At 34.1% G+C, this 20,876-nt stretch overlaps 1 protein-coding gene across 2 annotated transcripts in view; it reads left to right on the top strand.

Moving 5' to 3' along the window:
* Positions 1–19,490, top strand: part of CLINT1 (clathrin interactor 1) — a 57,813-nt gene extending 38,323 nt beyond the window's left edge. The window contains exons 7-12 of one of the 2 annotated variants that reach the window (XM_041748159.1): positions 1,959–2,205; positions 4,032–4,101; positions 11,004–11,078; positions 14,573–14,865; positions 16,507–16,657; positions 17,736–19,490. In XM_041748159.1, coding sequence (XP_041604093.1) covers positions 1,959–2,205; positions 4,032–4,101; positions 11,004–11,078; positions 14,573–14,865; positions 16,507–16,657; positions 17,736–18,082 — 1,183 coding nt within the window. In that variant the 3' untranslated portion in view covers positions 18,083–19,490. Of the gene's footprint in view, positions 1–1,958; positions 2,206–4,031; positions 4,102–11,003; positions 11,079–14,572; positions 14,866–16,452; positions 16,658–17,735 lie in introns of both variants that reach the window. The other variant, XM_041748158.1, reaches the window with a different exon arrangement.
* The last annotated feature ends 1,386 nt before the right edge of the window (positions 19,491–20,876 follow it).

Raw genomic sequence — 20,876 nt, 5'->3', positions numbered from 1 at the left:
ATCTTTGAAGAGCCAGAATTTACTTTTAGTACCTTAAATATATCTATTTTACAACTACATTTCTAGCTCATTTATATTGAAGATTATATATATTTAAAATAACAAACACTAAACTTGGGAAACCGTGCCTACTCAAATATTCTGTGAATATTCAGTTTTTTCTCTCATGATTGTTCTCATGGCCTCTGTGTCTATGTTTTTAGTTTGGTTTAGAAAACATAGTGGCCATAGATTCTGTTGCTATTTCCTGAAGAGATGTGGAGATCAGGTGGGTTGGGGTAGGCTGGTTAGAGATCTAACTATGCACATTCTTGTGTGTTGCTTTACTCTGCCACCCTTAGTTTTTCTTTCTTTGCTTTGTCTTTTTTTTCTTCTGTCTCTCCCTTGATTTTTTTTTTTCTTATTGCCTCTATGACAAGTTCTGCTATAGTTCCTAAGTCTTTTACATAAAGTATCCAGGTTTAAGAGTAAAAATGTAGTGTGTATTATTTATCATAGTAACTGAAGAGCACACCAGGGATCTGAGTATTTGTGAAAGAAGAGTAGACTTTTAGACAGAGTTGCATGAGACCTCTGGGATGTTACCAGAATGACAGACTTATTTTTAGTTTGTTATTAGATTCAAGAATTTTTGAACATTGATCAGATATCAAGCTTCCATTTCATTGTGTGCTAGTCAGTTTTATATTCTCAACATATAAAGAAATTAACTTACAGTGAAATCAAATTGGACCTCCGGAAGATAAGAAATTTAGCTTTACTTACAGGGCTGATGATGGGAACCTTTAAGTCATTTGTTGCTGAGAAATTGGTAAGAGACAAGGGCTTTTGAACACCTAATCAGAACTTGTAGATTCCCTAAAATGCTAATAGATAAAAATACATTTAGCCCTTTTGCTCTGTGTGGGAAGTATTCTTGATCCTTGATTTATAGAGGTTCCAAATTGATTTATATTTAAGTAGAAATTGCTTTAGATTTGTCTGGGATAAATTAGTAGAGTTTTAAGGAGAATTTTAAGCATTTTGTTTTAGAATATTTATAAATTAAGTCATCTACTCTAAAATTAAGTAATGTAGGCAATGGAACATATTTCAGGTAATTTCTCTCTGCCTTACTTGTACCAGAAAAGAACCTCAGTCCTATATTACTGAAGAACAAATTAGTGCTGACGTTTTTAATTTGTGGCATGTGAAAAACTCAGTTTTTATTATGTATGTTTTTCTTTTGCATTATTAAAAAAGGGGGAAAATTGTTTTGAATATGCCTTAAAAAGGAATTATTTCAAAACATTTCAAGTATACTTGCTTCCTGTAAAACAATTTTCATAGTTAGGTAAAAGTTTCATCTCCCTACACTATAGTAAAATAGAGCACTAATCTTGTAAAGTGCAATACTTTATATTTTTTTGCATTTACAGGTGAGCATTTAATCATTTAAATTTAATTAGGATAGTGTTGAAAATATGTCCACTGAAATTGTAATATTTTATGATGTATTTGTGTATAAGTCAGTGACAGAATTGTTATTTAAATGGGACTGTAGTTTGCACACCATCCATTTCAAGAAAATGGTCATCAAATGCAGATGTTTGAGCTCACAGGATCTCTTCAGTTGATTCTGACATGATAATGTCATTTTATTTTTTAATTAAACTTTAAATCTATAATACATAAACACTTGAATTACTTCAGACTTTTTTTATTTGTACACATTTATGTAAATCTGTTTTTGTAGCAGTGTTTTAGACTTACCTAGGGAATTGAACGGGTTCTCATTTCCTCTCCCCATCACATATCATTATTCAGATAACTTAGATAACATTCTGTTGATCCCTGTCAAATAGAGTATGGAATTTTGGAGTTACTGCATTTGAAATTCTTTAGCTCAAATCACTGAGGGCTCCATTTTAAAATAATCCCTAGTCTTATTATTTTGCTTCATTTTTAATATCTTTTAGCGACAGTGATGAGGAAAAGAAAGCAAGAAGAGGCAGATCTCCCAAAGGTGAATTCAAAGATGAAGAGGAAACTGTGACGACAAAGCATATCCATATCACACAGGCCACAGAGACCACCACAACCAGACACAAGCGCACAGCAAATCCTTCCAAAACCATTGATCTTGGAGCAGCGGCACATTACACAGGGGACAAAGCAAGTCCGGATCAGAATGCTTCAACTCATACCCCTCAGTCTTCACTGAAGGTGGGAATGGCACAAGTTTACACACTCTACACAGTTTTATTCTTACAGATTACTTCTAGAATTACTGCATTAATAGGGTTGGGCATTCCTAGGCAATCATATTAATTATAGATCATCTGGCCTGTATTACTGAGAGTCATTAATAATAAGAAATCTCTTTGGGGGAAGAAACCTGTCCAGTTGCTGCACGATTGTGTATGCACTTTCTATGAAAGTAGAAATGACATTTTCGGTTCATTTGGGAAAGGTGGCGAGTTGGAATATGGTGCATTTATTTCCTTAAAGACACTATTACTGGTTGCCAAACATGATGAGATTTACTAAGGAAAATAGAGGAGTATTTAGAAGATGTAAGAAATGACAAAAGAGGACCAAGTATTGATATATATATAGGGGAAATGGTCTCATTTTTATATAGAGATGTTGCCTATGAAGGGAGGCTTATTTGCCTGATGGTCACTACTGATTAGTAGCAGCACTGCCTTCTACCTTCTTCATTTGTTTTTTATTCACCCACAGAAATGAAATCCACCTACTAGATACCTGGCCACAAGCTAGTGTTTTGTCAGTCTTCCCCACTAGTGTTTACCCAACTTGTGTCTTTGCGTCAGAAGTAGCAAAAAACTAGGGAAAATGTTTTTCTAATGTATGTGTCCTACAAATTATAGTTAACTCTAAAAATAAAGCTAGTCATACTTAGTGGCAAGAACAATTCCTCTGTCAAGATTTGCCAGATATCATCTGTGTATAATTGTACCCATCTTTTTAGTTTTGATGAAAACTTCAATTAAAACTCAACTTTAATCGTAGTTATTAAAGAGGGGAAATGACTCTGTCCTTTGTGGTCCTAGATTTCCCCTGCTGTAGATAGTTAGCTTACTGACGACTGTACAGGGTCTGGTAGATAGTCACAATTAAAGCCTCAGTACATATAACTGTTAAAGAGAGAACTCATATAAGGTTGCACAGGAAAATCAGCCACACTGTATAACTTTTTTTTAATGATTAATTAATATTTTTGTATATTAAAAGATTTTAAATATCAATTTGTAGTATAGCCTAAATACATTTCACTCTGCCATAAACAGTTTATAGTGTAAGCTTTGCAATTTTTTTTTCCTCCAAAAAGAAAAAAAAGGCCAGAGTTTTTGGAAAGTTTGTCAACTGCTTAATCTCTTTCAATCTCAACACCTTTTTGAACCAGCATATAGGTTTTCATCTTTAGGGCTCAAATTAACATGCGTAGGAGCAGGTGTTTCCCTATTGCCTAGCAATTCTGTTGTAATTTATTGTATATGTATTGAACATACAGGACATTTGCACCAAGGCGCTTAGGACTATGGGGAAGAGAAAAATCATTGTAAACTCCAGCCCCACATTTTAGTTTGGGGAGTAAATGTGAAGCAATTAGATGTGAAGGTATATCAAACAACATGGAATGACTTGTGTGATGTACAAACAGTAATCAAAGAGTCATTAAATCATGGAATTTTAGAGCTGGATAGGATCTTGGTCTCATATGATTCTGATATATAACACTAAGATTTGAGTGGCATCTGGAAGGTATGCTTTCCAGAGTGAAATGCAGTAGGAAAAGAAATGGGGAAAACAGTGTAGATGTTAGCGATTTTAACAGTGCTAAGGATAGAATTACTTGAAAATGGTGCTCTTTCCATAAAACTTCAAGGTCATTTCTCTTTTTTCAGAAAACTAAATGTACTCTTATTATATTACAAGTATTTGGGTCTCAGCTGAGAATCAGAGATGACTAGAGCAGATTTAGGAAAAATAGTAGAATAAGCTTATTAATTTCTCTGTGTTTTCAGACTTCAGTGCCTAGCAGCAAGTCGTCTGGTGACCTTGTTGACCTGTTTGATGGCACCAGCCAATCAACAGGTAAGCTTCCACATTGGCTTTTTTCTTTTCAGTAACCTTGATTTCAGAGTAATTTTTCAAAATGCCAAATAAAGGATACAATGAAAAATAATTTTTTGCATTGGATTTATTTTTAATGTGAAATTAGTGAGCCTTGAGCATTATTTGGGAAAAATTGTTTAATTGCCTGAAATAAAGAAGAGTGCTTAAATATTTGACCAGTAATTTAGTAATAGCTCTCTGTCTCCTTAACTTCTTAGTACTGAGTATATGGAGTCCTTTGCTTTCTTAAAAGCAAAATGTACTGTGCTCTGCCCATTTTATTGTCTTTTCTTAAATCTTAATTTCTGGCTCTCAACATCAGCTATGGTAGAGTTTATATAAACTTTTCATTCAGTTATTCAGCAAGTATTTACTGAATCAGACACTGGTCTGGGTGGGTGCTCAAGGTATAATATTTAGTGAAACAAAGTTCTTGCCCTCATAGGAAGGTCAGGCGGAAGAAGTAATCATTAATCAGGAGTCACAAATAGTTACCTGGTTATAAACATGCTGAGAGCTTTGGAGGAAAGGGGCATTCTATGAAAGTATGTAACCATCTATCTGACATATTTTAAGGAGGCTATAGCAAAAGAATAGTCGCTTTACCAAGATTATTTTAGAGATAGGATTAATGATTTCTTCAGTTAGATTTTTAGTATATGCCGGATTTGATTTAAGTAATTCCCTATATATTGTTTTCAAGGTAATTGGTATTTGAGGTTGCATTTGATGATTATGGAGTTCTAATAAAGTCCTATGCTACAAGTCAAAACAGCTTAAGAAATATAATTTCTGTTTAAAGATGAACTTTCCCAACCTATTCAAAGTTTATTTCACATTAAAATGTAGATAACAAGATTGATACATAAGTAATATGCAAAGTAAATCTATTGTTCCTAGATATGTGTAATGATTTTTCAAAACAATTGTTTTAAAATTTACATTAGTGATGGGACGCCTGAGTGGCTCAGTAGTTGAGCGTCTGCCTTTGGCTTGGGGTGTAATCCCGGAATCTGGGATCAAGTCCCACATCGGGCTCCTTGCAGGGATGCTGCTTCTCCCTCTGCCTGTCTCTGCCTCCCTCTCTCTCTCTGTCTCTCATGAATAAATAAATAAAATCTTGAAAAAAAATTACGTTAGTGCTTAAGTCTGTGATGGAAATTATTTCTCATTGATAGTACATGTAATTAAAGAAAGTCTTCTGTTTTCTCCTTCTTACCCACTATCATAAAATTCTTAGACTGGGATTGAATTTCATGGGGCATCTGGTTCAACAAAGTTTCTGAGCTTCTTCAGTTCCTATTTTCCCTTTTTTCTATAACTCGTACGGTTCCTAAAATTATTCTGTTAACAGAATAATTGTTCATTAAACTGTCATGCCCACTGCCACAACTGCATCAGTTGTTTAACAATTGATTTGCCGTCTTTGGCGTGCCTGGGTGGCTCAGTCAGTTAAGCATCTGCCTTGAGTTCAGATCATGATCCTTGGGTCCTGGGATGAAGCCCCACATCTGGCTCCCTGCTCAGCGGAGAGCATGCTTCTCACTCTGCCTGCCCCTGCCCCTGCTTGTGCCCACTCTCTCTCTCTCCATCAAATAAATAAAACCTAAACAAAAACCAAAAACAATTTATGCACCATCCTTTTGTATGCTTAAAATCCTAACTGTAGTGTTAACTGTTAGTTAGCATGTAGTCATATAATACAGATATAGTGTCACAGAATATCAACTACTTTGGAATTCCTGACATGAAATATTAAGGAGCCCTTTCATGCATCTGTGGAAAGTTTTAATGGAGCAATCAGAGAAGAATTAACTAGGAAGGTCAGATGAGTGATGTAACTTTTTTCTTCAGTGATATCAAGATTACTTTGAACAGAGAGAATTATTAAATACCAGCATGCTTCCTTTGCTTGGCAAGAACCATTGAGTGCTTTTTCTTCTCCAGTGCAAACAGTAGATTGACTAATTAAATAGAAGTAGCAATTAATATTAATACAGTAATTGAGACAAAGTCTAACATGAAATTTGGGAGGTTTCTTGCCTTAATGTTTGTTTTATCATAATTTTCTGTAAAAACAAACGAGTCTACATCAGAATTATCTTTTAAAGTTATCTTCTATTTGAAACAGTATGTTTAACTAGTTTATGTAGAACCCCTCTATCAGTACATAAATTTTGTTATCCCAAATCTCTGTTTAAATACTTTAGCGATGTATTTTAAATTGACTTCAGCAGTGGAAAAATATTGGATATTAAATCTTTAGAACCTACACATGAAAAAGTCTGAGAATCTACCATATTAAGTGTTGCTATTTGGTATGCCATTTGGGTGTCATTTACCAGATGTGCCTATCCTTATAATATTACCATCATGCATGTAATATGGGCATGAACTGTAAACCTAAGGAGATACGACAGCATCTGTACCTCTCACCAGATAAATACTTCCTCTGAGGATATGCTCAGATTTTTTTGTGTGTGTATGTTACTACATCCTTTTTTGCTAACATCTTCAAAAGTATGTGTGGTAAAATCACTGTAGAGTCTTTTCCAACTTTTAAATATATGTGTGAAACCCATTCACCAAGAATTCATCACTACTATGGTGATGTTCTTTTAAGATCTGTACTCTAAAGATATTTTGGTGGCTTTTACACATAGTACATTTCTAAGTAAACATTCTAAAAATAAATTACAGTATTTAGAAAATAAGCCAGTTAAAACTAGAATGCCAAAAACATCCCATTTCATTTTTTTATTGTTTCTCACCTTTGTAAAAATCTACATTGTCTCCTTTGTCCCTTTCTCATTAAGGAATTTAGGTCTTGATTAACATACATTCTGTAAGTTCTCTCTAATAGCAATAAATGAGGTTGAAGAGAAAAATACACCATAAGTCAGTACAAACAGAGGGTATTACGTGTGACTTGCAATATGTTTTGAATTTCTTTTTTAGTTTAAAAATAGTTTTAAAGATTAAGGTATGTCAAATCCAAAATGTTGATTACATTTGTATTTGAACCTGTTACGTTGTACACAGTACTCACACAAGTTTGTTGAGGATATTTATATGAGTATGAACCATGTTGTTACATATTCAGTACACTGATTTACAGATTAGAATTTCCATAAAGTTGTCTCAGTTTAGGCCAAGTTTACTAAAAATAAATATTTTTTAACATATTCTCTTCACTAATTAAAAGTCATGCATGCTCATTTTAGAAATTTGATGGAAAGCAAGTGATTCACCATGACTTGGATGAGTAATAATTTGGGTGAATATTCTTTTTTTTTAATTACTCTTTCTATATATTCAGTCAGTATATTAAGTATTTATTACGTGGCAGATCTTTTTCAGGCTTTTGATAAGGCTTTTATTTTTCTGTGAATTACCTTTCATCCAAGTTCTCATGACCATTTTCCTATGATCACTGATATTTTTTTCACAGACTTGTAATTGCTTTATATCTTAACATTGTATAGATATACTATAATTTATTTAACCAGTTTCTTATTTGGGGGCGGGGTGGAGATTAGGTTTTGTTTTGTTTTCCAAATTTTTCTCTATTAGAGTACTGGAATAGCATCTTTGAAAACCATCCAGTTGGTAAGGAGAAAATAATATTTCATTTTATTTTGCATTCGTCTGATGCCTGAATTTGAATACTTTTCATGTTTTTATAGGCCAGTCGTAACTTGTCTATTCATGTTTTTTTGTCCATTTCTTTTAGTGGGGGTATTTATCCTTATTATTTTATATTTAAACTTCTTATATATATTAATCTTTATCATACATTATAATTTTTTGCATTTTGTCATTTCTTTTATATTTACTAAAATTCTTGCAGCAGCTTTTTATAATGTAATCTAGATTAAATTCTTTGTTGAAGAAAATTTTCATTTGAAGTTCAGCTGTATTTTTCCTGTTTGCAGTATTGCTTTGGAAAATACATGTTCCCAGCTGGTGATTGTAAATAACCTCCTTGCTATTCCTGAAAAGGCAGATGGAAATGGTTCATTTATAATGACAGCTCTCATGTGGGAATCTTGAAGGATAGCTCTTGTGAAATTTAGCCGTCTTCCACATGCAGCAATTTTTGGTACACTCTTTTATTTAAATTCCATTAGATAGAGGTTATCTGGTAAAATGCTTCAGTATTGAAAATTTCTGTTGGACTTACGGCATTGGTATGAATAACATCACACATACAGGTAATGATAGTCCCTCCTAGGAGAGAGCAACTTTTCCTAAAAGAGAAAAATAGAAAGTTTAAATTGTTAAGATAGTTTTCAGAGTTAAAAACTCTGTGCAAAACCCAAGTAGAAGCATAATCTGTGGCACTTCAAAAGATGAGAGAAAACTTAAGTCCTTTTCAGAAAAGGTGGCTTCTATTGTAAAATACTTATGTGTGCTTTTATTCTTTACTTGCAGTATTCTTAAATTGGTTATGTTGAAATGAAACTCCCTACAGTGTGAATGGAGAGGTGTAATATTTGCTTGTTTAGCATAATAAATTGCATATTGATGTTTATTCACTGCTGGATGAAGCAAATTAAAATAATCCCCAATTTTCAAATCCCTTAATGTTTTAGTAAATGATTAACTGTCATTCTGTTACCTAGCAGTATACTTTGATCAATATTTTTAACATGAAGGAACAATACAGAAGACAAACTTATGAATATAAAGCACCGTTTGCAATGTTCATTTCCCTGCTAGTTTTTTATTAATGTATGTGTTTGTTTATATAGTTTAAAAATATAGGTCATTGATCTTTTATGTCCCTCACCACATTTTATCAGGATTATGTATAAAGAGAAAAAGAGAAAAACAAATCACTGTGATATTATCCTTTGGATAAAGTGAAAGTAGTGAGATGAGCTCTAGTTTTGGTAGGAGTGTGGAGAACCTTGGCCTTGGTGGGAGATAGTGCATGGTGAGTAAGGACATATGTGAATATATGCATCTGAAGTGAGGTAAAGAAATTAGAAATTTGTTATGCTTGCTGATAACAGTAGATGTGCATTAAATAGAAATACCAGGTATACATGTATCAGAAACTGATTTGTTCCTTTTATTACTGCTGGCCATTTATTAGGAGGGGAAGATGGTTCTAGTTTAATTAACCCAGTTGAGTGTAGCAGATGGGGCAGAGTGTCTTGCAGCGATAAGACAATTCAGAAATGGCACCAGATGTTGGAAGCCGTCCCTGGTGGTATTTGAGTGCAGCCCAGATGTTCCAGTCCCACCTGGCTAGTTTCTAAGCACTGCAGGCTAAGCAGCTGTGATGTAACCTATATAATGTTCGCATAACACTAAAAGCACCATAATTGAACTGCTGCTCTAAACTTCTAAGGTTGTGACTCTTATGAGGTGAAATCTTTAAGGACAAAGAAAAATAAGGATAGCTATTTAAAGTTTTATTAGATCCTTTGGCTATTGCTGTTTCATTGATAACCAAATTGGACAGAAATGGAATATTAATATTTAGTGTAATATTGTTCAAATTATAGGTAAGAGTAAATATTATTATCCACATAGTGTTTACAAATAAAAATTTGTAGGAGAATGTGCTGTTATGTGCACAGAAATTGATTTGCAGCCTTTGGATCTCACCTCTTTAAAAATGCCATTCTAGAAGTAGTAAAAAGCTGTTATTTTTTCATGTATTAAAAATGCAAGTATTTGCCTGTTCATGGAATAGACAATAGAAAACGAATAGTTCACCAAAATCATTGCATTCATTTTTCTTCCTGTATAGCTATTAAAACCGATTTTTATGCAAATCAACCTCAAATATTTTTCCCTTTTTATTTAAAAAAATTTTAAACCTACAAAAATTTGCCACATTTTCTTCATCTCTCTCTAGATCATTTTTGTTGTTTGTTTATTGTATACCATTTGAGAGAAAATTGGAAAAAACAGGGCATTTTGCCCACCAAATACTTCAGTATATATCTTCTTAAAACAGGGACAATTCTCCTTTATAATCACAATATAATTGTCATACTTGGGAAATTTAAATTTTAAACAGTATTGTCAAATATACGGGCCATTTTCAGATTTCCCTGATGTCTCAATTATGTCATTTCAGGATAGCACTTTTTAAAAATCCGGAATCCAGTCAAGGATCATGTATTTCATTTACTTGTTATTTTTCTTTAGGCTCCTCTAATCTGTAGCAGTCCCAGTCTTCTTTGTCTTTTATGATGTTGACATCTTCTGAGGAGTCTTGAGAGTTGTTTTGCAAAATGTCCCTCAATTTGTAATTGTTCAGATTCATTCCTCATGATTACATTCAGGTTAAATATTTGGAATTCTTAACACAGTGATGACCTCCTTTTCAGTCCTTCAGCATAAAAAGGCCCATAAATGCTATTTTCTCTGATTATCAGTGTTATTAATTTTGATCAGTTGTTTAGGTTGATATCTATTCAGTTTCTCCATTGTAAAAGTAGCTTCATTTCTTCATATTTACTAAGTAATCTGTGGGGTGATGTTTAGCGATTATGTGAGTATCTTATTCCCTAGCAACATATTACCCAGGTTTTAGCATCCACCGAAGATTCTTATAAAGAACGTAATTGATAGATAAACCACAGGTCCACACTGTGTTTGGGCAATGTAAGTGAGGGATAACTTTAACCACAATGTAGTGTTAATTACTTAGAAGATAAAGAACTGAGGAATGTAAGAGGTGGTAGCTTAAAAGGAACATGGGGGCAGGAAAACTTAGATCAATAAACTAGCTTCTATGATGGGTCTGGAGCCTCTAATATTAGGTAGTTTTAAAGTGTGGTGCTAAACTGGCTTTCTGAAATTGCTACTGGTTATTCTATGGTTTTAACAGTTTAACTTTTCTTCATGCTAATTTCTAGGAGGATCAGCTGATTTATTTGGAGGATTTGCTGACTTTGGCTCAGCTGCTGCATCAGGCAATTTCCCTTCCCAAGGTATGATACAATTTGGCCAGAAGTCTAGGGACAATGAAAAGGTTATCAAGACCAAACAATTCCCTTCACCAAATCAGCTTCTTTTTGGTGTCTTACTCCTTCTAGTATTTATAATTCCTAAATCCTAAAGAATTTACTCACAAAGGTATTTTATTGGGTCATTGTCTTAAATGTGTCAAATGAATTAATTTAGTTGCAGACTACTCAAGCAGGCACACCTAAATAAAATTGGCCTTATTCATAAACAACTCTTGTTTAGCTTTTTTTTGGGGGGGGGGGGGGTGAGACAGCACTATGGAGAGTGTAATTAAGCATAAATAATCTCAGTTTAGCAAGAAGAATGTTTCAGTCTATGTTTAGCTTGTGTGGTGCAATCCCAAGGATACACGGATTAGGCAAGCTATCTTCATAAAACCATTCTTTGTAATTTAGATATATTACGAGCATTTCTGTAAAAACAACTTCATTTTGACACATCCTTAAAGAGTGAGCAGCTGAACCTCAGGCAAAACTTTCCTCCATGTTAGATTAGAAATTTTAAATGCCCTTGATTTATTGTAGTGATGACTTTGCCGTATATACAGATACCAAGTTTTGATATTGGAGACTTGAAACATACATTTAAACATCAAGGATTGAGGTGAGGCTCTTGTCTTTTTTCCCCTTTCTTTATGAATATTTTTACCTTACTGCCTCTGCCATATAGTTTGGTAGCTGTTTAACTTTGGGAAGGCTGCTGGGCCTCCCACTTTGTAAAATCAGAAACACCATCTGACAATGTTCTTATAAGGATAGAAGCACTCATGTCTATAAAGGTGTGTAAAATAGAGACTAAGTTCATTATTAAGTGTTGTTAAGTTGTAAAGGTTGGCTGTAGTGGGTATTTTTGTATAAAGTCTTGTCACTCTGAAGTTTGAGAAACAACATGAAAATTTAGTTATAAATTTTAAACATGAGGGAAAAAAGTAATTTAGTTGAATTAGTCTTACTCATTTCAAGCAGAGTTACTGCCTATAGATTCATTGAATTAAAATTTCTGTTTAGTAATGTCTGATTAGTTTTGTGAGGATTTAGAAACAAAGATACGTAGGCTTTAATCATCTGGGGTTATTTTGATAGCCTACTTGTGTAAATTCCCAGAAACCAGAATTGTGGAGTAATGAACTTCATTTTAAAAGTGTAGTTATGTCTTCTCAGGGTTAATACCTTACTTTAGGCAAATCAAGTGGAAGATAAACATTGCCCTAATTTTATAGACCGCCTGTGTGATTCTCAAAGTTTTATGTATATAAAGTTGCCTACTATGCAAATAATTTGAATATCATAATGTTGCTAAGTGATACATCTCTTCATCTGTATGCGTGTGATTAATATAACCTGATCACCATTACGCAAGGGGCTGAAACTGTTGCAACAATGATTAATCATTTCTGAACAATATATGCCCCACTAGAAATCTCTTCCTTCTATGATTAATCATCTCAGATAAAGTTTTCAGATGGGGCAACACATTTTGCCCCAGTTTCCATTCTTACTCTCTTTTATAGATCAAGGCATATAGGAGATCAGCATAAAGTTTATCTTTATCCAGCAAGTCTTTCTTAAATTAGTTTAAATTGTTTAATATATAGAACTAATACTGAAACTCTTAATTCAGTCTTTTTTGTAAAGATCAAAGACCTGTTTTAGTTAAACCCTGAGGTAATGAATATGAGCCCAGTTTTTGTATTAAATTGTTGGTAAAGCATAGGTTTTCTATGTTATTTCTAAATTATTTTCTTTTGAAGGGGCTCACATTTTAATATGGTAACAGAGAAATATAATTTTACAGATTTAATGTTACTGTTCTCTTTAGATATTTAGCATAATGAGACACAGTATTGGAGTGGTTGGTTTCTTTTTAGGCTAGACAAAATATATTTCCAAGTTGTAAGTGAACTTGGGAGTACAAAGAGATGGTGTTAATTAACTTCGAAATATATACTGTTCTCTTTCAGATGACACTTTATGTGTAGCTCCTTCTTCACCTTTGCTTTTTCAACTTCCATTAATTCCTATTTATCTGTTTGTCCCCTTCTTAAAGAAAGGTTTATTTACTTACAGTCATGCATAGCCTAGTTAAAAAAATTTTTCTTCGGTATCAATTGCCTTTATATTTATGTTCTAAATAGTATATGTGCAGAATTTTAGAAACTTAACACTTTTTTGTGGCATACCTAAAGAGATTTTGGCGCCATTGGTCCTCACAGGAGAGGAATTGTTTCCACAGTTAATCCATAGTAACAATAATAAACCCTAAATGGCACTTATTCTATATTAATCTTCACAACTTAGATTTTTTTTAAAAGTGAGACACAGAGAAAGGGCTATATATATAGCTTTCCCAGGATCATTCAGCTAGTAAGGTACAAAATCCATGCTCTTAAACACTATATAATTAACCTATAATCAATTTTTTAGTTTATTGAATGCATTAAATCTTAAACTTGTTATAATTATCTTTTAATGTAGTGATGAGTTCCTCCTCCCCCTTTTTTAATATTAGCATTGAATTCGTCTCTTAAAAATATACTCCACTTTTTTGTTTAAATAAATAAATTGAACAGTCCCATTTAAAGCAAGCACCGTACTAAGGTTATACCGTGACTAGCTACAGCCCTTGTGCAGTCAATGAACGCATGGCCAAAAGGGTGAGAATGAACTTTTTACAGAAATTTACTAACCCTACTCTTAATTTTACAGAGTTTTTTCTCCATGCTTTTTTATTTCTTTATAAATTTAATCTCATGAATTTGGAATTTTATTTACATGAGACCATATAAATCGTAGTTTGATTTCTCTTTGAGCCTTTCCAAATAATGAATGGGTGAAATGAGTTGTATTCTCTGATTTTATGGAGTGTCTCCTTGCGTGAGGATTCTCGATCTCCCAACAAAAAGTTTAACCTGTTAAGCTTTCTTGCTTTTCAGGGTCTTAGGCTAACTCATATTTGTTTAGCTGGCAGCATATTTGATGGATCCACAATCTTAGGTTGAAGGAAAGTTTTTTTTTTTTTAATAATAAATTTATTTTTTATTGGTGTTCAATTTGCCAACATACAGAATAACACCCAGTGCTCATCCCGTCAAGTGCCCCCCTCAGTGCCCGTCACCCATTCACCCCCACCCCCCGCCCTCCTCCCCTTCCACCACCCCTAGTTCGTTTCCCAGAGTTAGGGAGAAGAAATGTGAAGGAAAGTTTTGATTGTAGTTTCTGTATATCACTTCAGACTTGCTAAGAAGTGGATTTTACTTTACATGTAGATTTTTTTCCTTTGCCACTTTGTTAACATTTGTGGAATATTCATGAGAAAAAAATAATGTCCAGATGGAGATGGTACCTGCAGATGCTAATCTGGATGGACATAGATCAGCTCTAATTTGTTTCAGTTCGTAGATTGTTGGATTTGTTTTGCACATTTCAGAAAGTTTCTTAACCTTACTCGTCTTTCTTAGTTACAGCAACAAGTGGGAACGGAGATTTTGGTGACTGGAGTGCCTTCAACCAAGCCCCTTCAGGCCCTGTTGCCTCCAGTGGTGAGCTCTTTGGCAGTGCCTCACAGCCAGCTGTAGAACTTGTCAGTGGCTCACAACCAGCTTTAGGCCCAGCTCCAGCTGCCTCAAATTCTTCAGACCTATTTGATCTTATGGGTTCATCCCAAGCAACCATGACATCTTCCCAGAGCATGAATTTCTCTATGATGAGCACTAATGCTGTAGGCCTCGGATTGCCCATGTCAAGATCGCAGGTAAGTTGTCTGCCTCCCTTGGAAACTCCAATGCCAAATCTTTGAGATTGTGTAACTAACGTAATGGTAGATTAGCGTGAGAAAGAAAAATAAGCCATACATAGTTTATTTTTGCACATTGCATTTACCTTACTTAAACTCTTTCCCATGGTGTAGTCATTTGGGTCTTGAGAGCAAGGACTTCTCACCCATCTTGTAGTCCATGCAAAGCCAAGCATGATGCTTTGGACAGAGGCGGCACTTGCTAAGAATTTATTGAATTCATAAACAATTTGGTACTTAGCAGTTTTTTTAAAACCTGTTTTTAAGAAGGAATAGAGATACTGCTTCCGTGGCCTGTATTTATTTAGTAAAATCTCTGATCCTTAAAGAAGTGTCACATACTGGTTGCAAGCAATCGGTAACAATATAGAAAATCATTCTCTAAAATGACAAATGCTTTTATTCCCAATTTGGGGCTGCTCTATGTTATGTAATTTTTATATAGGCTGTTCTTTCAACTCTCATTTTCATAAAGGAAAACAACTAAATGGGAATTTTTAAATTCACCTTTTTTACAGTTAAATCTAAATTACCTAATACTAATTTTGAATTCAGATAACACAGGCTTAGAATATATGTGTCTGAGTTGTACCAGGGACTTGCTGTTTTTGATTCAAGCAATTTAGAATATTTTTTATGATGCTGATTACTCATTTTAATGTGTAGATTCTCCTCTTTTGGGTGTTAGGATGGAGGAAGAGAAGAAAGAAGCAGAAAAGTGACTGTTCTGTATAATAGAAGTTGGACCTAACATTAAGAAAAAAGGACATTGAAAGGCACACAAGTACCATTAAATGGAGCTGTGCCCCACCAAACAAGCCCAAGCCAATTTATTCTTTTGAGTTTCTTTCATATGGTCTAAACATAAAGTCAGTCTATGTATTTGCAGTCTTAATTGCAGCTATGTTGTAATTCTTTACAGTGGTACATTTTAAATTATTTTTCCAATTTCTATTCCTTTCCCCTTTTCTATCTTTTCATGGTTATCCTTAGTAACTATGAGGCATAAACTGCTTCTTTCTCCTGAATTTCTCCTTTCTCCTGAATTGCTCCACATATATCAAGTTCCACTAATATTTCTCATTTTAGGCAATAGAAGTCTACATGGAGCAGGAAATGTCAGGATTTGTGCAATATAATTTGTGGCTTTGATAGTTTTGCTTTTTATAACATGAGAAATCATACCTTGATTCCATTTTGTAATAAGTCCCACTTGTATATTTCCTTAAAGCTATACTAATCTGAAGTTGTTAGTTGCCCTGGGATGGTGGCTTCTAGGCTTTGGGTGATGGGAGGGTAATTGTTCGTGTAAATATATTGGTTTTTTAACCCCAAATATGATTTGGGATTCAGAGGAACCTTTCAGGGAAGGTAGTGATTCAGCTTCAGCTTAAATAACTTAGCCTAGAACATTTTTGGTTCTTTTTGATTTCAGGAGTTTGTTACTAAGTCTAGTGTATATCTGGAATTACTGTGGTTAAATTGCCATTTGATAACCTTTGTAGATCAAATGCTTAATTTTTAGAGCATTTTTCTATTTTCCAGCCTTTGCAAAATGTTAGCACAGTGCTGCAGAAGCCTAATCCTCTCTATAATCAGAATACAGATATGGTCCAGAAGCCAGTCAGCAAAACCCTGCCGTCTACTTGGTCTGACCCCAGTGTAAACATCAGCCTAGACAACTTATTACCTGGTATGCAGCCTTCCAAGCCCCAACAGCCATCGCTCAATACCATGATTCAACAGCAGAGTAAGTTACCCCAAGACATCCTGCTTCTTTGTATTTTTGAAATCTTTACCCTGATGCCAGGACTAGTTTAAGCCTTGAAATAAGAATACATGACAGACTGTACTAAAGAAGGCAACTATGTGATTGCTTATGATTTTTTTCCCATAATTAAAAATATTTGTTGTATGGGCAGCCCCCGTGGCACAGCGGTGTAGCGCCGCCTGCAGCCCAGGGCCTGATCCTTGAGACCTGGGATCGAGTCCCACATCGGGCTCCCTGCATGGAGCCTGCTTCTCCCTCTGCCTGTGTCTCTGCCTCTCTCATTCTGTGTCTCTCATGAATAAATAAAATAAAATCTTTAAAAATATATGTATTTGTTGTAGAAAATGTTTATATATAGGTAAATATGACCAGGAAAGAAAGATCATCTTAACTCCATAATCCAAGGATAATCACCATTAATTCATATTTCTTTCTGTTTTTTCTAACCATATTTTTAATATTTGAAATCACTCTGTTTATATTGTTTTGTTTCTTGCAGTTGTCATTCTGTATTAAATTACCATATTTACTATATTTAATATTCTTAGGGAAAAATGATTTTTAGACAGTTATAGTTATCCATTGTATCAGTGTACAACCTCTTTATTGTTGCTTATTTTTGTTGTTTCCAGGTTTTTGCTATTATAAATAACTCCGGGATTTTATATAAATCTTTGTTACTTATGATTTTTTCCTTAATGTAATGTTATAAAAATAGAGCAAGTCAAAGGGTATAAAGTTGTTCAAGGCTTTTGATACACAATAGTTCCTGACAACTTCTTAGGTTGGATTCAACAATAAATTTTGTTGGAATGATTTTAAAGTGCTTCGTGTTTTCCCCCAGCCCACTTTTAACTGTTTCTACATCTTTGGGAAACCAGAGTTAACAGCCCCAGAGTATTTTTCTAGAGCAAATAGTGCAAGTTAACTGACTTACCTTGTAAAATTACTATAAAGGAACTTTATTAGGGCTTGCAAGTGTTAATAGTCAGGAAGATTGTATTCTTCTGCTTGATGAATCTTACATGAAGTTCTTTTGTCTCTTTTCTTCTGGTAGATATGCAACAGCCTATGAATGTGATGACCCAAAGTTTTGGAGCTGTGAACCTCAGTTCTCCATCAAACATAATTCCTGTCCGGCCCCAAACTAACCCTTTGATGGGGAGCCCCATGCCTATGAGCATGCCCAGTGTGATGACTGGCTCCATGGGAATGGCCCCTCTTGGAAATACTCCAATGATGAACCAGAGCATGATGGGCATGAACATGAACATAGGGATGTCAACTGCTGGGATGGGCCTCACAGGCACAATGGGAATGGGCATGCCCAACTTAGCCATGGCTTCTGGAACTGTACAACCCAAGCAAGATGCCTTTGCAAATTTCGCCAACTTTAGCAAATGAGAGATTGTAAAGGAGCAGATTGAATGAAGGATTTTTAGCGGTAAAGATAGGTGATGTTGGGATGGAAAATGCTAATGAACTCCCCTTTCTTTTATCAATTAATTAAAATAAACCTACATAAAGAACCAAAAAGGCTGTTTTATAAAAGTGAAATATCTAGTATTTCCGATGGCCAGGCAAGGGCACTTCAGATGAGGCAGTCAAAATCATTTTTCCCAGTGAGAATAGGCCACAAGTGGGGTAATGAGACCTTGAAAGCCTTTATAAATTGAAGAGCCCATTTAACATCATGATTTGTGGGAAGACTGAAATAGGGCTGAATAAATGTGTTTGAATCTCTAATTTTATACTTTTCTTTTCCTGAGGAACTTGATTTTTCTGTCCCTGAATCGCCTTGTCATAATTGGGTCTGTTCCTTTTACTACCACTCTCGAGTCCATAAATGAAATCATTAAAGTTGGATGATCAGTTTTTTATAAAAATATATATTTTTGTCCAAAAAAGGCATACATATGTGATTATGGCTAAATCAAAGGTAACTGGAATGTATATACTTTTGCTAATGTTCCAGCAACACTGCTATTACTATTATACTATCCAAATTTTTATTGTAATGGAACCTCTTCAAGCGATTGGTGATAGCTATGGGATTTTTCCCGTATCTTCTGCTATAATTATCCTTTGCAGAGCTAGGAAAAAAAATTTTTTTTTCAGGACTGCTCTATGGTTTCCTTTAAAAGAAAGAAAAAAAAAAAAAAAAACCCCTCCAGTATTTTTGTTTTTAGCAGTCATTATTTACAATTTGCAATGGTTAACTTGGCAAGGCTTCCTTCTGTGTTTATCCCTGTAGTCACCATTTATCAGTCAGGAACAGTTAAAAGAGGAAAATATTTATTTTTATTTTTTTGGTGTCTTTTCAAAAAATTGAAAAGTAAAAATTCGTTAAAACCTTAAGTTAAATATAAATGTTAGAACTCAGCAATGTTGGCTTTTAGATTTTATACAGTATTTGTTTTGTTTCGGTTTTGAGTGTATATAATATGGCATTAGCAATATGGTTCCAATAGAGAGGAGTTAAATATATATTATTAAAGGAGACCTGTAGCAGTCAAAGATTTTATTGATTTAATGGCAAATAAAGGAAATTAATTAAAATGTTTTCATTTTTCCTGCTGTAATTCTGCATTAAGCTCACATGAAAATCATGATTCTAGAGTTTGGAATGCAAAATTAATTGTTTCACCCTCAAGCTGGGAATATTTTTAAAAATAAATACTATAATATAGGTATCAAATTATTACCTCCCCGCTTTGTGTTGAAATTTTTTTTATTAAATTGATAAAACTTTGTTTCCATTGTATTCATAATGTTCTGTTATACATAACATTAAAATGTTCATTAAAATCAATGTTGAACTGCTTTTTCTTTCATTTTGTTAGACATTTGAGACCATTTGGGGGAAAAATAATTATAATTTGGGCAAAGTAATTTTTATAAATAATTTAAAATTATTTAATGACTTCTCTATTCTTTCGTCTCAGACTCTACTGTTAGGAATTAAAAATGAAGCAGCAAAGATATCCTGACCTGCTCCATTCTTGCTAATGTTCCATCTACAACATTTCTAATTAGGCAGAAATTCATGTACTTCAGCTAAGTGGTAATGAAAAGTGATTCATTTGCTGAATAAGAGATGAGAGAGAGTGTAATTAGCTGACTGTGGTTTTTAATCTTTCAACAATTCAGTGTGTTTAAATTAGTTTCAAAGAATAGGAGCTTTCAAGTGTTGTTACTTCAGAGCAATCAAGCCAGGCTCTGGTGGCAGCATAGAGAATATCTTCACTAATACTTAAAACCCGTAATCTTAAGTGAATTTTTTCATTAAACTGAGAGGTATAGCATCACATTTTCAAATACATATGATTCTTGGAGGAAAAAATACTTTGTTTCTAAACTTTTATGATTAAAAATTCTTTTTTAATTCTTTTCTAATAAAATTAAGATTTATCTTAAAGCATTTTCTGTACTATGCCGCATCCTTCCTATATTACATCTCTGAAGACAGAAGGGAACCAGCCCCATCTCCTGTATTATGGCACCTCAACATACAATTTGCTGTCTTACCAGGATTTTGTTTCAGAGCCCATGAAAGGAAAAAAATTGCCTCATTAAGGGATCCATACCATGTAATGATTTGTTTCTGAAAGGGTTATTACCAAGTGATACTTCAAAGAAAAGTCTGAATACCCAAATTGGAGTAGGCAGGAAAGTACTCTTTAAATAGTCATCTGGGCTCCCTTCTGCCCAACCCAAATCCCTTCACCTTTTCAAACGGCTTCTGCCTAATTTTTTTTTTTTTTTTTTTCTGGGGGAGAGGCAAGTAGTTACTGTTCTCAAAATCTACAGGTGGGTCTCCACTCCAACTCCAGATTTCACTTTTTTCCCTTTTGCAAAAAAATTTTTTTAACCACTCTAATAAAATCTAAAGGAATCCTAAATGTTCTTGTATGCGACTTTGGGTCTTCTTTTTGTTTATAAGAAGTGGCCTGAATGATACCTATAATGCTTTGGGTTTGAGGTAGTAAGTTGTGACCTATAGTTATTTTGTTTGAAGGGGAGAAGTAATGTTTTTTTCTCATTTATGAAATACATTGGTAGAATAAAGCTAGCTGTCCTCAGCACAGAGCACACCCAGTAAATTTCTGAGATAAACTGGCTTTGTGTGTCAACTCTTGTGTTTCGACAGCATTGCACTGTGGAAAGAGCATGGACTTGGAAGCAGGTCTATGCCCGT

Source organism: Vulpes lagopus, chromosome 3 (genome assembly GCF_018345385.1).
Source record: "Vulpes lagopus strain Blue_001 chromosome 3, ASM1834538v1, whole genome shotgun sequence".
NCBI classification, from domain to species: domain Eukaryota; kingdom Metazoa; phylum Chordata; class Mammalia; order Carnivora; family Canidae; genus Vulpes; species Vulpes lagopus.
Note: the sequence above shows the minus strand (reverse complement) of the source record. Positions and strands in the feature narration are given on the sequence as shown.